The sequence below is a fragment of the Mobula hypostoma genome, chromosome 20, assembly GCF_963921235.1.
Source record: "Mobula hypostoma chromosome 20, sMobHyp1.1, whole genome shotgun sequence".
NCBI lineage: Eukaryota > Metazoa > Chordata > Chondrichthyes > Myliobatiformes > Myliobatidae > Mobula > Mobula hypostoma.
The window spans coordinates 23,901,759-23,917,673 of NC_086116.1; the positions used below are offsets into that span (position 1 = coordinate 23,901,759).

Here is a 15,915-nt window from a genome sequence, read left to right on the forward strand (position 1 = left end):
AATTTGACAACACTCTACTCCTTCCCATCTTGTTTAACAAGTTCATCTTTCCAAGAAACGAAAAGAAATCTCCAAATCAGTTTATGGACTCTCAGAATAAAGTACCGTACATCCTGAGAGACAAAGGAGTATTATTAATAATATAGTATTGTCACTCCCAAATCAGAAATTTACTCAACATCTTTCTATGCTGTATGCTTGACAAGAGTATAACAAGTTCTACTCCATTCTGCTGAACTTGTCAAGAATTCCAAGTGTTTTATGAAACCAAAAAAGATAAGAATTGTAAAATACCACTAAAAGAAAACAAATAGTCAACCACGGAGTGGGTTTTAAATGTACCATATTTTATTTTGCTTTTATTTCAGCCATGATTTAATGGCAAAACACACTGAATGGGCCAAATGGCCTAATTCTGCTCCTATGTCTAATTGTCTTTATGTTTAACTTTAAGCTGCAAGTGACAGAAGATCACATCCTGTGATACAAAAGACAGATGCTCAATTCAGTAATTTTGGCAATTCTACGTTATTTTTAAATGTCAAAGGTTTTTGGAAAAATATAGCAGACCAATTTTAATTTGTGGGCATTCACAAGCAAAAACAAGGACTTCAAGAATAGCTTAAAAAGAAACTTAAAATCATTGCCTTTTAATCAGTTTTTAAAAGGAATCCAAAAATGTTTCTTAATAAAAAACTTAATGGATTTAAACTAAAAAACACAAAATAGATATTGCCAAGGGAAGCTTCTCATCAGATCTATCTAAAAGGAATTCAGAGTTCAACCTTCAGTCACTTTCTTAAGTAATTCCAAAAACACTCTTACCGTCATTAAATTAGCTACAGCTTATCCGTAACAACAGAACCATTTTCAGCTCTGTTACTTCAGTTCAACACAAACATAGAAATATCTGGAAATTAGGAACTCCATTTCAACGTGCATCAAGTAACCTTCATTTGCAGTTTTCATTGCATGAAAAATAAAGTGGACAAACCAAATATTCCAGGATTCATACCTTCATAAACAATTGTGCCACACTTTGGAGTTCTACCAACAGGAGTTAATTATCCATTTAGTTAATTTTCCATTTGTTGGGTTCCTTCTTCAATCCTATTTTGGAAAGCTGGCCACATCGTTCTGAAACCTACTGGCAGTTTGCACTGTGCAAGCTAACTACTGCAAAGCTAGATTGTTTGAATGATACAACCCAAACTGGTCAGTGGTTAGGATTAATGTATTGAAGACCCGGTTTGGGCAGCTCTCTCTATAGAATACATATGTGAAAATTTAAATGTCAGAGACTTGTATTTATACAGTATGCATCATACAGTGGGTGTACTGTCAATTCTAATAGGTGGCATTCCTCAATTTGATTGCTTCATGTACTAACATAATATTTAGGTACAGTATATGATGTCAAATCACAAAAATATATACACATTACTAAATTTACCTCAAAGCAGGCAAGTCCTGTGGAGCTGATTTTTTTATTCATAGTGGAGCCCCACTCACCAGCCAACAACCCAACTCCCACACTCCCTCCTCACTACCACCTCTTATAATGGCAGAGCTCCACACAAATCTCTCCTTTTTATTGTTGGCTTTTGCCTCACAAGGTTGTCTTAAACAGGACAAAAGCAAAGGAAGCCCTCTATCCCTGTAATAAAGCTGCACAATCAATCCCTGTCACCACGAATTCTTTTTGTCACACCACATGAAATTATCTGCATATCTGACATCTTAAGTAATAAAAAGACATGGTTCTTGAAGCCTGTGAATAGTCTGAATTAGTTTCAAGGGACAGTTTGCTGACATTTATAATACAAAATTATTGAAATTGCCAGATATCTTGTTGAGGTGTGGGGCAGGAAAGAATGGTCGATCTGGTTTGCATAGCTCTCATTGCACTGCAAAGTTTTTTGAAAATACACCTACCTTCCAGTGACTCTATGCCAGTGGCCTGAGCCAGCAAGTTTTCATGTCTTGCAACAACCTGCGAAAACACAATCCCATTAAATATGTTACTCAATTAACATGGTATTTTATCCTAAGGTGTACTGTATCCTACATTAAACTTAAATTAGCAAGCTAACTCAAACTTAGAGCAAAAAAACTGGCTCTTTAATCAATAAATTTGAGGTCCAACATGAAAGATTTTTCAAATAATTTTTTTCAAAAGCAATCTGCTTCCTATCTAACCATTCCATGTACCTATATCTTTTACATTGGCACTCATCATAGGAAATTAAAAGTTAGTCACTCTCAAGCACCAATATTCCTCTTGTTTCATTAATATAGAAACACGCCAAAATATTATGAAATATTTTTCCACCTTTTTTAAAAACTTTCACTTAAATATTGATATACATGGAAAAAATAAGATGTTTTTATGTTTTAATGTTTTCTCTCCACCTCAGCAGCTCCTTTATTCTACCAGAATTCACTCATAATAAACCAAATGGTGGGTAATAAAATGGTTGAGTTCACGGCGCTGGCCAGGCGTCAGAGAACACTTCGGGAGTGCAGGGTTATGTGTTTTACTGGAATGGGGCTGCATGAGGACATACCCGATCAAATCTTTTCCATGGACGGCTTCCAGACCGTTCGGGCTGACCAGAAGTGCACTGAGAGCGGTAAGCGTAAAGGAGTTGGGTGCTTACTGTTCTGGTTAACAACGGTTGGTGAAATCCGGGTCATATTACGATCGAGGAACGTGTTTGTAGATCGGATATTGAACTTTTTGCTGTTGGACCCCGGCCATATTCCACCGAGATACAACACTGGGCGTCACAGGAGGTTGGTCCTGCCTGTGGCCATCGAACTTTGCAGCTCCTCCTGTGGAGGGTCAGACACCCTGAGCCAATAGGCTGGTCCTGGACTTATTTCCATCTGGCATAGCTTCCATTTTGTTGTTTGATTGTTTGTGGTTTTTGTATTGCTATATTTATGCTCTATTCTTGGTTGGTGCGGCTGTAACGAAACCCAATTTCCCTCGGGATCAATACAGTATATCTATCTATCTATCTCATAGCCTAGTGCATTCTTTTGTGCAACTTTCCTTGTCTTAGATACATTCCCATCCAAAATATTTGCTGTGCTGCAAACCCAACCCCACCAACTTTACCCAACCAATAATAATCTGATACAAAGCTCCAAAAAAGATGTTCCCTTTATCAACCTCAACAGGATTTATGGAACATTTGTACTGCACTATACTAAAAGACACCATTCAAGCCACTGTGGCTACAGCACCTCGCCAGGTAACTAGGAAGAAATATTAGACTAGACTTTGAGGTCAGCAGAAAGACACCACACTTCAGACTACAATAAACCACACCCATGAAAATGCTGAAAGAACTGTTGGCAGCCAGCTTTTTGGCTTTCAAAATTCACTAAAACCATTCCAACTATTAACAAATAAATGATTTCAAACTGATGATTAACAAATCTATTAAAAAGGTTAAAAGTAAGCAAAAACTATTTTTAAAAATTGTAAAATTAACTAATATTTATTTTGATTCTTGGCAGCTATTCCTCTCCAGCCAAACAAATGGAGGTGTTCCCACGGTAGAGCTAACCTGCTACAGGTTGTTTGACAGGTTCCCACAGGAAATTACTGGGAAAACGCCATGACTGCACAGTCCATGGAGAGTACAGAACACAGTATGTAGACTAGTACACCACAGGCCCTTCAGCCCACAATGCTATGCCAAACTGAACAAATTAGCAATCAAATACCCAACTAAACTAATCCCTGCTCAACTGAAATTTGGATTATTATCACTGACTTACAGTAGGTCATGAAACTTGCTTTGTGGCAACATTACAGTGCAAAATATTTTCAAAAGTTACTCTAAATTACAATAAGAAATAAAATAAACAAATAGCCCAAAAGAGGAACTTTAAGGTAGTGCTCATGGGCCATTCAGAAATACGATGGCAAAGGGGAAGATGCTGTTCCTAAATCTTCAGGCTCCTCCCTGACGGTGGTAATCAGAGGTGGCCATGCCCAAATGGTGACGGCCCTTAATGATGGATCGTGTGGTGCGTGACCAAGAGGTTAGGGCATTGGGCTCACGATCTGAAGCTCGCGGGTTCGAGTCTCAGCCAAGGCAGCGTGTTGTGCCTTTGATCAAGACACTTAACCGCCTACTGTTCCAGTCCACCTAGCTGAAAAATGGGTACCGACAAATGCTGGGAGTTAACCTCGCGATAGACTGGCGTCCTATCCGGGGCGGGGGGGGACAGTCTCCTACTCACAGTCGCTTCACGCCACAGAAACCGGCATAAGCACCGGCTTGATGGGCCACAAGGCTCGGGACAGACTTTATTAATGATGGATACCACTTTAATGATGGAGCAACACACACAAAATTCTGGAGGAACTCAGCAGGCCAGACAGCATCCAGAAAAAGAGTACAGTCAATGTTTTGGGCCAAAACCCCTTCGCCAGTCCTGCCCAAGCATTTTGTGTGTGTTACTCAGATTTCCAGCATCTGCAGATTTTCTTTTGTTTGTGACTTTAATGATGGAGTTGGTTGAGTCCACAACCCTCTGCAGCATCTTTCAATCTTGTGCATTGAAGCCTCCAGGCCAAGCAGTAATGCCACCAGCTAGAATACACTCCATGTACATCTGTAGAAGTTTACTAGTCTAGGATGACATACCAAATATCCTCAATCTCCTAAAGCCATGAATATGCTTTCTTCATAATTATATCGAAATGCTGGGCCCATGATAGATCCTCTGGAGGATTAAGAATGAGGTTAAGAATGGAGGCACATGATAAAATAGGCCAAAGTCAACATGGTTTCCTTAAGGGGGAATCTTGCCTGACAAATCTGTTAGAATTCTTTGAGGAAATATCAGGCAGGTTAGACAAAGGAGAATCAGTGGATGTTGTTTATTTGGATTTTCAGAAGGCATTTGATAAGGTGCCACACCTGAGGGTGCTTAACAAGATAAGAGCCCATTGCATGACAGGAAAACTACTAGAATGGATAGAAGATTGGGTGACTGGCAGAAGGCAAAGTGTTGGAATAAAGGAAGCCTTTTCTGGTTAGATTCCAGTGACTAGCGGTGTTCCACAGGGGTCAGAGTTGGGACCACTTCTTTTCACATTATATGTCAACAGCTTGAATGCATTTTGTGGCCTTGTTTGCAGACAATACAAAGGTACAAAAATAGGTGGAGGAGCAGGGAGACTGCAGAAGGACTTGGATTACCAGAATGTACAAAGTACCAGATGGAATACAATGTGGAGAAGTGTATGATCATACACTTTGGTAGAAGGAATAAAGGCATGGACTATTTTCTAAACAGGGAGCAAATTCAGAAATGAGAGGTGCAAAGGGACTTGGGAGTCCTTATGCAAGATTCCCTAAAGGTTAACTTGCAAGCTGTGTCTGTGGTAAGGAAGGTAAATACAATGTAAGCATTCATTTCAAAACGACCAGAATATAAAAGCAAAGACTAGTATATTTATAAAGCTTAGGCTTTATAAAAGCATTGGTCAGACCACACTTGGAATATGGTGAGCAGTTTTGGGCCCCTTATCTAAGAAAAGGCATGCTGGCATTGGAGACAGTTCAAAGGAGGTTCACGAGAAGTATCCTCGAAATAAAACAGTTAACATATGAGGAACATTTGATGGTTCTGGGCCTGTACAGGCTGGAGTTTAAAAAAAAGAAGGGTGGATCTCATTGAAACCTATCAAATATTAAAAAGCCTAGAGTGGATATGGAGAGGATGATTCCTATAGTGGGAGAGTCTAGGACCAGAGGGCTCAGAATAGAGGGACATCACTTTAGAACAGAAGAGGAGGAATTTCTTCAGCCAGAGGGTGGTGAATCTATGGAATTCATTGCCACGGACAGCTGTGGAGGGCAAGTCATTGGCCATTTTTAAGAAGGGGTTGGTAGGTTCTTGATTAGTAAGTGTGTCAAAGGTTACGGGGAGAATGGGGTTGAGAGGGATAACAAAATCAGCCATGATGGAATAGCAGAGCAGACTTGATTGGTCAGATACTACTCCAACTATTTACTTTATGTTCTCTGAGCTGTTGATGCCCAGGAACTTGAAGTTATTCACTCGTTCCTCTACTGAACTCTCAATGAGGAGTGGTGTATGTTCTCCCCTTCTTGAAATCCAAATCAATTCCTTAGTCTTACTGACATTGAGCACAAGGTTGTTGCTGCAATAGCACTCAAACAGCCAATCTATCTCACTCTGTATTCTACCTCATTGCCATCTGAGATTCTGCCAACAATAGTGGTGTCACTGGCCATTTGACTTGTGCCTACTCCCAGTCATGGGCATAGACAGAACAGAGCTGTGGGCCAAATATGCATCCTTGAAGTTCACCTGTGTTATCTACCAGCGCAGAGATGTTATTCCCAGTCAGTGCTGACTGCGGTCTCCTGCTGAGGAAGTCAAGGGCTTTCCTTTTTTCAAAACGAACAATTAGCATGATTAAAACTACAATAATTTCCTAATAAATGGAACCTCTGTGTCTGTGAAATGATATACAATCACATGCTGTTCAAAATACTATTCCTGTGAATTTCCCTATGCTATTTCATAAGTAGCTTCTTGACTTCTGAACTGAAGTAAATGGATACAACAGTAAGCATAACTTTTATCCAAGCATGTTATAAAGTAACATAAATACATAATGAAGCTCGGTGTACTCCAGTGACATGGATGGCTGTGACAATGGCTCTTCATTTGCATCCTCTGACCAGCATGCTGGTGATACTAAATCTGAATAGCTACCACTGTTACAAAAGTGATCAATGTTAGGTTGGACATAATGTTAGTTGAGAGAACTATTTCAGTATATTATGTTAGGATAACTTAGAAGCACATTTGTTGTTTCTCATATCTTACATCTAGAGAATAACAGAAAAGCTTGTACCTGCACATGAAGCTCTTTATCTAGTTGACTGATTCCTTGAGAAAGTTTTGCCAACTGTTCAACAATCACCGCTTGATGAATTGATTGAGCTGTGTATGTCTTGACATCAAATTCTTCTTTCAAAAAGTCTGCATAGCATTCTAAAATGAAAAGTTGAAGCACTGTTTTCTTTCATTGCCAATAAAATAGAAGTCCACTGATATCATTAGAACAAACCCACCTTCCTCCATCTATTTCACCACACCCTTCCTTGCTGGGAAAAATAATACTTCTATAAAATACACAATTATTCACTCTGTAATCAATTAGGTAGTTTTGTTTATTTTTAAAAAAGAAAGAAGACAATAATCTAAAGTAAGAGGAATAGTTTTTTGGTCCCTTGAGCCTGCTCCAAGTCAGTAATATCATGGCACCAATATGTGGTGATTCTAAGTGCCGCTCGGATGGGATTCATCAAATATCCCCGTTAAGGACCACTAAAGCTGAAACCCAGTCACAGTTATGGGTACTTCAGTAAGAAGCATCATTTTAAGACGTTTACAAAACTCTATCGATACTCAAAATTGGACTGCACGCTTGGGTTGCGACTTCAGTTCCACCTTAAGAAAATGGAAATATGGAGGCCGAGCTGGTCTGCAAGCACGATTGAAACATGAAGGCCTTTGTCCTCCACTCCCAACTATCTTGCTGGTGCATATACAGTCTCTAGAACATAAAACTGAAGACCTCACAGCAAGATTGCTGTTCTAGAGGTACATCAGGGACTGCTGTGTACTTTGCTTTATGGAAACAGGCTGCCCCCTGTCATTTCTGATACAGTGTGCAACTCGATGGCGACACCATTCACTGCAAAAACACGACAGCTGACTTTTAAAGGTAGAAGAGTATGCCTTAAGATTAACATTATGCTGCACAATTTTGGCAGCTCTGTCTTATATAGTGGTCAAATGTTCTTTTTAATATGCCAAGGGAGTTTTCCGCCATCATCCTGGTAGCGGTGTACATGCCACCTCAAGCCAACGTCAGCAGGCACTGGAGCAGCTGAGCACTGTAATCAGTTGGCATGAAGCAGTACACTCTGATGCTTTTCCTATCATCATGGAGTGTTAAACCAGGTCAGCTTGAAATCTCGGAACAACCATCACCAGCATATCACCAGTGGAACTAGAGGAGCCAACACACTTGACCACTGTTACACCACCATAGAGAACACTTACTGTACCATTCCACACACCCATACACTGAAAAGTCTGATCACTTGGCTGTACTCCTACTCCCAGTGTATAAGGCACAGAATAAAGACCGCAGAACCAGTGGTTAAGACCAAGAAGATATGGTCAAGAGGGGCAGAGGAGCAATTATAGGACTGCTCTGAGTCGGACTGGACAATATTCCAGGATTAATCTTCAAATCTGAGTGAATATACTGCAGTTGTCATCGACTTAATTAAGACCAGTGTGGATGAGTGCGGGTCTTCGAGAACATACTCATACTGGTGATCCTGAACAATACAAGAAGTCCAGGTACGACCTAGGGTAGGCTATTTTAAGAGCAATGAAACAATTCCAGTTGAGGTTAGAGATGGAATCGGATGCACATCAGCTCTGGCAGGGGTTGTAGGCCATTATTACCTACAAAGCGAAACCTAACATCATGAATGGCTGTGATGCTTCAATCCCAGATGAGCTCAATGTTTTTTTTTGCACACTTTGAAATGGAGAATAAAACCAGACCTGTATGAATCCCTGCAGGGTCTGGTGACCCTGTGATCTCTGTTTCGGAGGCTGTTATAGAGTGAATTTCTTTGGGTGATGATTTGTTTACACTTAAATGACTTTGGCCACCAGACTTCTATTTTAACTGGTTGACAAAGGACTGTGGATTGAGTCCACCACAATGGCCTTCCTAAAAGGTGTGAATACCAGATGCCTCGGGCGCCGTAGTTTGATTTGATGCTGTAGTTTTGAAGACAGTATTATCTATCATTATAAATATTAATTGTCTTCTATGTTAGCATGGGAAATGCCAAATAAATGTACCATAGACATAACTTACATTCCTAAAGGCTGTGGATACCAACTCAGACGTTGGCGTCGGAAGGAAAGGATGGTGTGATATTTTGTATGTAGCTTCAATAGGAAGCACTGTCTATAACTTTTTAAGTAGCGATTGCCTTTGTGTTTAGCATATAAATATCAAGCCCACATTGAGCTAGCAGACCTTTCTGCGGAAAGCGTCTCCTTCCATAAAATGCCTGCTGTACCTTGTGTCGCATAAAGAAGCTGCTTTCTATCTACCAGTGACTCTGTCTCTCCGGTAATTTCATCCATGCTACAACATTTGGTATCAGAAGTGGGATACCTTCATGACCCGTCGTGTGGCCAGCGTTCCTAACAGTCTTAAATTGGTGAGTATTTTTCTAAAATAACACTCACACTTGGATCTGTTCGGTCGGTGGACACACGGGAACATGAGGTATCACGAACGTGGAGAACTGAACTGGTAGATATAAAAGTAGTGTGTGCGTGTGCATGTGTGTTTATGTACGTGAGGAATCTTTGCATGTTAACTTGGTTAACTTGGTGAGACTTGGACCACCAGTTGCAAAAGGTGGTAACCAATGGTACGGTTCGAAACGCCAGAGTAGAAGCGTGTACAGGTGTCCCCCGCTTTTCGAACGTTCACTTTACAAAACCTCACTGTTACAAAAGACCTACATTAGTTCCCTGTTTTCACTAACAGAAGGTGTTTTCACTGTTACGAAAAAAGGCAGCGCGCGAAAAAAAATATCAGTGCACGCCCTGAGCAGCTGCTCTCCCCCGGATTCGAAACAGCATTCTCGCTGGCATTGCTTAAACACGTGCCTGTGAGCAGCCATTTGCAAGATGAGTTGTAAGCCTAAAAGAGCTTGTAAAGGTGTTACATTTAGCGTAAAACTAGACATAATTAAGCGTTTCGATCATGGTGAACGAAGTAAGGACAAAGTGAGTTTGGCTTGTGGAAGTTGACGAAGATGATGTTGAAGAGGTTTTGGCATCCCATGACCAAGAACTGATAGATGAAGAGCTGATGCAATTGGAAGAGGAAAGGATAACAATCGAAACCGAATGAGTAGTTACAAAGAACTGTATGATAGAAAAATGCGTGAGGCTCAGCAGTCAAGCATACCGTACTGTCGTTTTTCAAGCCTTCCACATCAGACGATGAACCTCGACCTTCGACATCATGGCAGGAAGAGACAGAAGAAGATAACCTGCCTGCCCTAATGGAAACAGACGATGATGAGATGACACTCCAGTGTCCCACAACTCCAAACCCCAGGCCGCGGACAGATATTGATTCGCGGAGAATGCAGCGGTAGCCGGGAGGCACTCAGCACATCTCTAAGAAAAAAACCAAACTAAACATGCTAATTAATTAGGTGCCGCCCGGCACGTAATTGTCAGCCCAGATCAGAGGCGATGCAATCGGCAATCGCCTCTGATCTGGGCCGACAATTACGTGCCGGGAGGCACCTAATTAATTAGCATGTTTATTTCGGCTTTTTTCTTTAAAGATGTGCTGAGTGCCTCCCGGCTACCGCTGTACCCTTGCATGCTTCGCTGATTGGTATTGATTCGCTGCCCGGAGGGTGGGGGCCACTGCACCACCCCAACCTCCAACAACTCAGCCTAACACACCATCATCAGTGTGCTCGGTGCTGTCTTCCCGATTCCGGTAAGTGATACTACACTGTACATGCATTATTTCTACTTTATAAAGGCTGTGTATTTTTACGTGTTATTTGGTATGATTTGGCAGCTTCACAGTTTAAAGGTTACTGGAGAGCGCTTGCGCCGTGTTTTTGCCGAGAGCACTTGCGTGAGATTTTCGCTATGGAGAACAGTTCAGGCAGTGATTGTGGAAAAGTATTTCTACTTTATATAGGCCGTGTATTTATCATATCATTCCTGCTTTTACTATATGTTACTGTTATTTTAGGTTTTATGTGTTATTTGGCATGATTTGGTAGGTTATTTTTGGGTCTGTGAACGCTCACAAAATTTTCCCATATAAATAAATGGTAATTGCTTCTTCGCTTTACGATATTCCGGCTTACGAACCTTTTCAAGGGAACGCTCTACCTTCGGATGGCAGGGGAAACCTGAATACTCGTTCGGGAAGCTGTATTTTAGTGATGTGTTTGCAAGTGTGACACAAGAGAATACAGCGGGCATCATGGGTTCAGGTACTCAAAAGTGGCAGATTGTGGAATACGTACTCTGCAGTTTAAGTTTGTACTGTTTAACTGCTACCCGTCTATGATATTTTGCGTGGTGTGGGAATTAGTATGGAGCTATCTCAGGGGGAGGTTTTACCCAGAGAGATCAACTGGAATGGCACCTATTGAGGTCTGGCAACGTCAGGTTCAGAACCCTGATGATCCGAGCCAGCCCTTGACCTTGATTATGACTACTCACAAGCCCCGGGAAGAAACAGAGCCTTTTGTCCGAGTTGCCCTCACTTAAAGTTGCCTATGGGAATTCAGCGTTCTGGTGCAAACTCGAAGAAATGGTTGAAATTCACCAGATGCACCCTAAAGATATACATCTGTTAGTGAAGGCCAAGTGCCCAAGGAATATGTGGGACAGAATGGCCCAGGGGATGCGGGATGGTACATGGACAACTACCGGGAGCGCCAGTAATGAAGAAAGATATCGCTCTTTTAAAGGGGAAGTGAGGCCGTGGCTGGGGGGAGGTGAGAGTAGCTGGGGAACGATAATGGCAGTGATTCAAAAAACTGATGAGACAGCCATGGATTATGCAGAGCATAAATATCGAGCATATGAGGAGTATTCCAGGTTGGGAAATCCAGGGAGGGACGACCCAGTCTTCCTAAAAATGCTGAAGGAAGGCTTGAGCTCAGCCCACCAGGAAGTTTTAGATTTAGGTATAACGGTAGGGTCCACCTACTCTGCGATAGTTTTGTGGGCCAGTGAGACAGACCAAAGAAAAGGCAAGAGAAATTGTAAAGTGGGTATAGTAGATGCAGCTGCTGTGATGTCCCGGAAAGTTTGTTTTGCTTGCCAGCAGCCAGGGCACCCAGCAAAGGACTACCATACCACGTATAAGGCAGTGAAGGAGTTGATATGCTACAGCTGTGGCCTATCAGGACATGGTTGGAGACAGTGTCCAAAAGGCAGGGGGAAAACCCAGGCGAAAGTCACAGCAGACACCCAGTCACTCACCCCATCAGCAACCAGTCTGACTGTTGATCAGATAAAAGAGTTAATAACGGTGCCTCTTAAAGCAGAAAAAGATGTGGCAGCGGGCTCCACTGGCAGCACTGGTGATTCACAGATGTACACAATGGCATTGTTAAGGGGACGGCAATGCGATATGTTAGTGGACATGGGCATCGGTATCGATAACAGACTCACCCTTACCAACAACCGGACAGGCCAGTTATATCAGGGGTATAGGTGGGAAAACAGTAAAAGCAAAAAGAAGTGAATCGCAGATACTAGAAATCGGGGGAGTGCAGCTTCCAGTGTATTTCTGGGTATGTCCAAACAATGAGGGCACGATCCTTGGAATAGACATCCTAAGGGAAGCAGGAGCTGTTACAGATTCAGGAAAGGCAGAAATAATATAGACGAGTCAGGGGCAGCGAACGCATACAACCAACAGAATACACAACCTGCCGAGCATAGGCGCAGCTGCCCCGATCATTAGAGACTGGAGCCAGGATGGTGTCTATGGGTTACCTTGTCACCCGTACCTAGCTGTGTGGGCTAGAGACAAGCAAGATTGTGAGCAGGTAGAGATAGACCCAGTTAAAATAGAGGAGGGTCTGTATAAACCACCTAAGCAGGACTCTACACAAACTGACACACTGACCGCTGTTCAGGGTATAGGGAAGGAACAAAAACACCAGGGAGACTGTGGCCACTCCAGAACATAAAGTTTTCCTAGTTCCTCCGAGGGCAGACATTACTGCAAATAAGGAAGCAGGGGAACAAGAGGCAATTAAAATTGCAAGTGTGCAGAGGAAATGACAGAAGCCAGCTTAGTAAAATTATATGAAGAGGTAGAGGCAGAAGAGAAGGAAAAATGGAGGAGAAAAGGAGCAAAGGAGGGATCAGATGGATGCTAGACATAGACGGGGAGGAAAGAGTCACGGTGGCCCCACCCTGTATTAGACAGATACTACTAAAGTTATATCATGGAGCAATGTATCAGGGAAGGCAGAGCATGATCACAACCCTCTGGCAGGACTGGTGGTGGCCAGCGATGGGCGGGGATGTTGAGAAATTCTGCCACCGTTGTATCATTTGTGCCCAGCATAACCCTAGTAAGGGCAGAAAGCTACAGCTGGCAAATCAGCCTTGGCCGAGGGGACCCTGGGAAAACATCCAGATAGACTTCACAGGGTCCCTGCCAAAAAGCAGGGGGAAATGTTACTGTCTAGTAATCATGGATTACTTCACTCGGTGGGTAGAGGCTTTCCCAACAAGGGACTGCATCTCCTGCACCGCTGCATGGATCCTAGTTCAGGAAATCCTCCCAAGGTGGGGAACCCCAGTTCAGGTGGCTTCAGATCAGGGAGCACATTTCACGGGGCAAGTGATAAAGGAAGTGTGCCAACTACTAGGGATTTGACAACGGTTCCATGTACCCTACCACCCCCAGTTCAGGGATGGTAGAAAGGATGAAGCGAACAATCAAGAATGCATTAGCCAAAGCTATAGCTGAGACAGGAAAGACATGGGTGGATGTATTACCAGGAATCTTGATGAGATTGCGCGCAACCCCAAACTGCACTTTGGGTCTCAGCCCCTAAGAATTATTGATGGGGTGAGCAATGTGACTCCCTTATGGGGTAATTACGGGTTGCGGGGAGCCTGGGGCTTACAGGGATAGAATGACCCAATATGTGAATGACCTTTGTAACCAACTTAAGGTATTAAAGAACTGAGCGAAACAACAACAGGGAATCACTGATCAGAAAGAGCCAGAGGGAAAGGGGATAGTTCTTCCACAGCCCGGCGACCATGTTATTGTGAGGGTGCTGCCAGAAAGGCCGGGGTTTGCCCCCAGGTGGATAGGACCACAGACGGTACTCTTAACCATGATACGTGTGTCTGCGTATAGACTCGGCGAGGCAGCCAGTGGAAACACTGGACTCAGGTTAAAGCATACAACTCACTCTCTTGTTGCTCCCACAGACAGAGTGGGGAACCAAGTGTACAGAGTAACCATGTAATTACAGAGAACCTAAGAGAGGAACACCAGCCGGCCATGCCAGACCTGACCACAGCTGATGAAAACATACCCGGAGAAAATGCAAGGGCAGAAAACGCTGACAGCATGGCAGAAGACACTGAGAACGTGTTGGAAAACCATGAATAGCCTGCTAAAGTGTGATGATGATGGTACTCTATAAAGAAGGCTGGTTGCTGAAGGTAGATGATTAATTTTATAGCATAGTATAGAAATTATTTGGGAAATAGACGGGGAGGGATTTTTGAGCTAAAGCAGAGATGGCAAGTTCCACCACTTCGAAGGCATTTCAGACTGCACACAGCATCTGAAAGCAGTCACCCCGAGTCTGGGGAGCTTGGCCCTTTTCAGCAGTTGAGCCAGTGATCAACGGAACAGTTCGGAAGGGGGTGCCACCAGGGAGAGAGGTCCTTGCAGACATTTACATAGAGGCCACCCCAACCCCTTCCTGTACATTGATGAGAGAGCCTGTCGGTGATCCTGGAAGGAGAGTTTCAGCGACCAGAGGATAAAGGGCTGAAGACAAAGGAATGTGATTAAGATGCAGTCAGCCTGCAGGAACATGAAAGGAACTGCATTACTAAAGACTTGGAACAGCCTCTCTGCTTAACATTTGGTAGGTAACGAATAGGTAATGCTAGAATAGATATCGAGGTACATAAAATTGGGGGGAATTTTGAGACAGGGCATTTTTGCTGCCCTATTTGATCAGATCCTCCTAGGTTGGCCTTTCCTGATACAAATTTAATTTTTGTCCAGGAAGGCCAAGAGGAGGGACTGTTAGAGTGAATTTTTTTGGGTAGATGATTTGTTTACACTTTTTGGCCACCCAACTTCTATTTTAACTGTTTGACAAAGGGCTGTGGATTGAGTCCACCACAATGGGCTTCCTAAAAGGTGTGAATACCAGATGCCTCGGGCGCCGTAGTTTGACTTGATGCTGTAGTTTCAAAGACAGTATTATCCATACATTATAAATATTAATTGTCTTCTATGTTAGCACGGGAAATGCCAAATAAATGTACCATAGACTTAACTTACATTCCGAAAGGCTGTGGATACCAACCCAGACATGTTGGTGTCGGAAGGATGGTGTGATATTTTGTATGTAGCTTCAATAGGAAGCATTGTCTATAACTTTTTAAGCAGCGATTGCCTTTGTGTTTAGCATATAAATATCGAGCCCACATTGAGCTAGCAGACCTTTCTGCGGAAAGCGTCTCCGTCCGTAAGATGTCTGCTGTATCTTGTTGTGTCAAATAAAGAAGCTGCTTTGTATCTACCAGTGACTCTGTCTCTCCAGTAATTTCATCCATGCTACAACAGAGGTCAACATCAGAACATCTTTAAAGAAGGTGAACCATCTCAAGGCATTAGGCCCTGATGATTTACCTGGTAGGGCACTGAAAATCTGTGCCATCCAACAGGTGGAAGTGTTCAAAGACATCTTCAATCTCTCACTGCTGCTGTCGGAGATTCCCACCTATTTCAAAAGGGTAACTATCATACCAGTGCCTAAGAAGAGCAGGGTGAGCCATCTCAATGACTATCGTCCAGAGGCACTCACATCTACTGCGATGAGGTACTTTGAGAGGTTGGTCATGGCTAGAACCAACTCTTGTCTAAGCAAGGACCTGAATCTGCTGCAATACATCTAAAGCAGATGCAATCTCACTGGCTCTCCATTCGGTCTAGGATTACCTGGATAATAGTAATACATACATCAGGCTGCTGCT

At 42.8% G+C, this 15,915-nt stretch overlaps 1 protein-coding gene across 2 annotated transcripts in view; it reads right to left on the minus strand.

Moving 5' to 3' along the window:
• Positions 1 to 15,915, minus strand: part of cog5 (component of oligomeric golgi complex 5) — a 115,521-nt gene that overhangs the window by 97,398 nt on the left and 2,208 nt on the right. The window contains exons 2-4 of one of the 2 annotated variants that reach the window (XM_063072546.1): positions 10,085 to 10,178; positions 6,917 to 7,056; positions 1,936 to 1,993 (exon numbers count right to left, since the gene is read on the minus strand). Coding sequence is in view for 1 of the 2 variants with exons in the window: in XM_063072545.1 (XP_062928615.1) it covers positions 1,936 to 1,993; positions 6,917 to 7,056 (198 nt within the window). In the remaining variant the exon portion in view is untranslated. The remainder of the gene's footprint in view (positions 1 to 1,935; positions 1,994 to 6,916; positions 7,057 to 10,084; positions 10,179 to 15,915) is intronic. The other variant, XM_063072545.1, reaches the window with a different exon arrangement.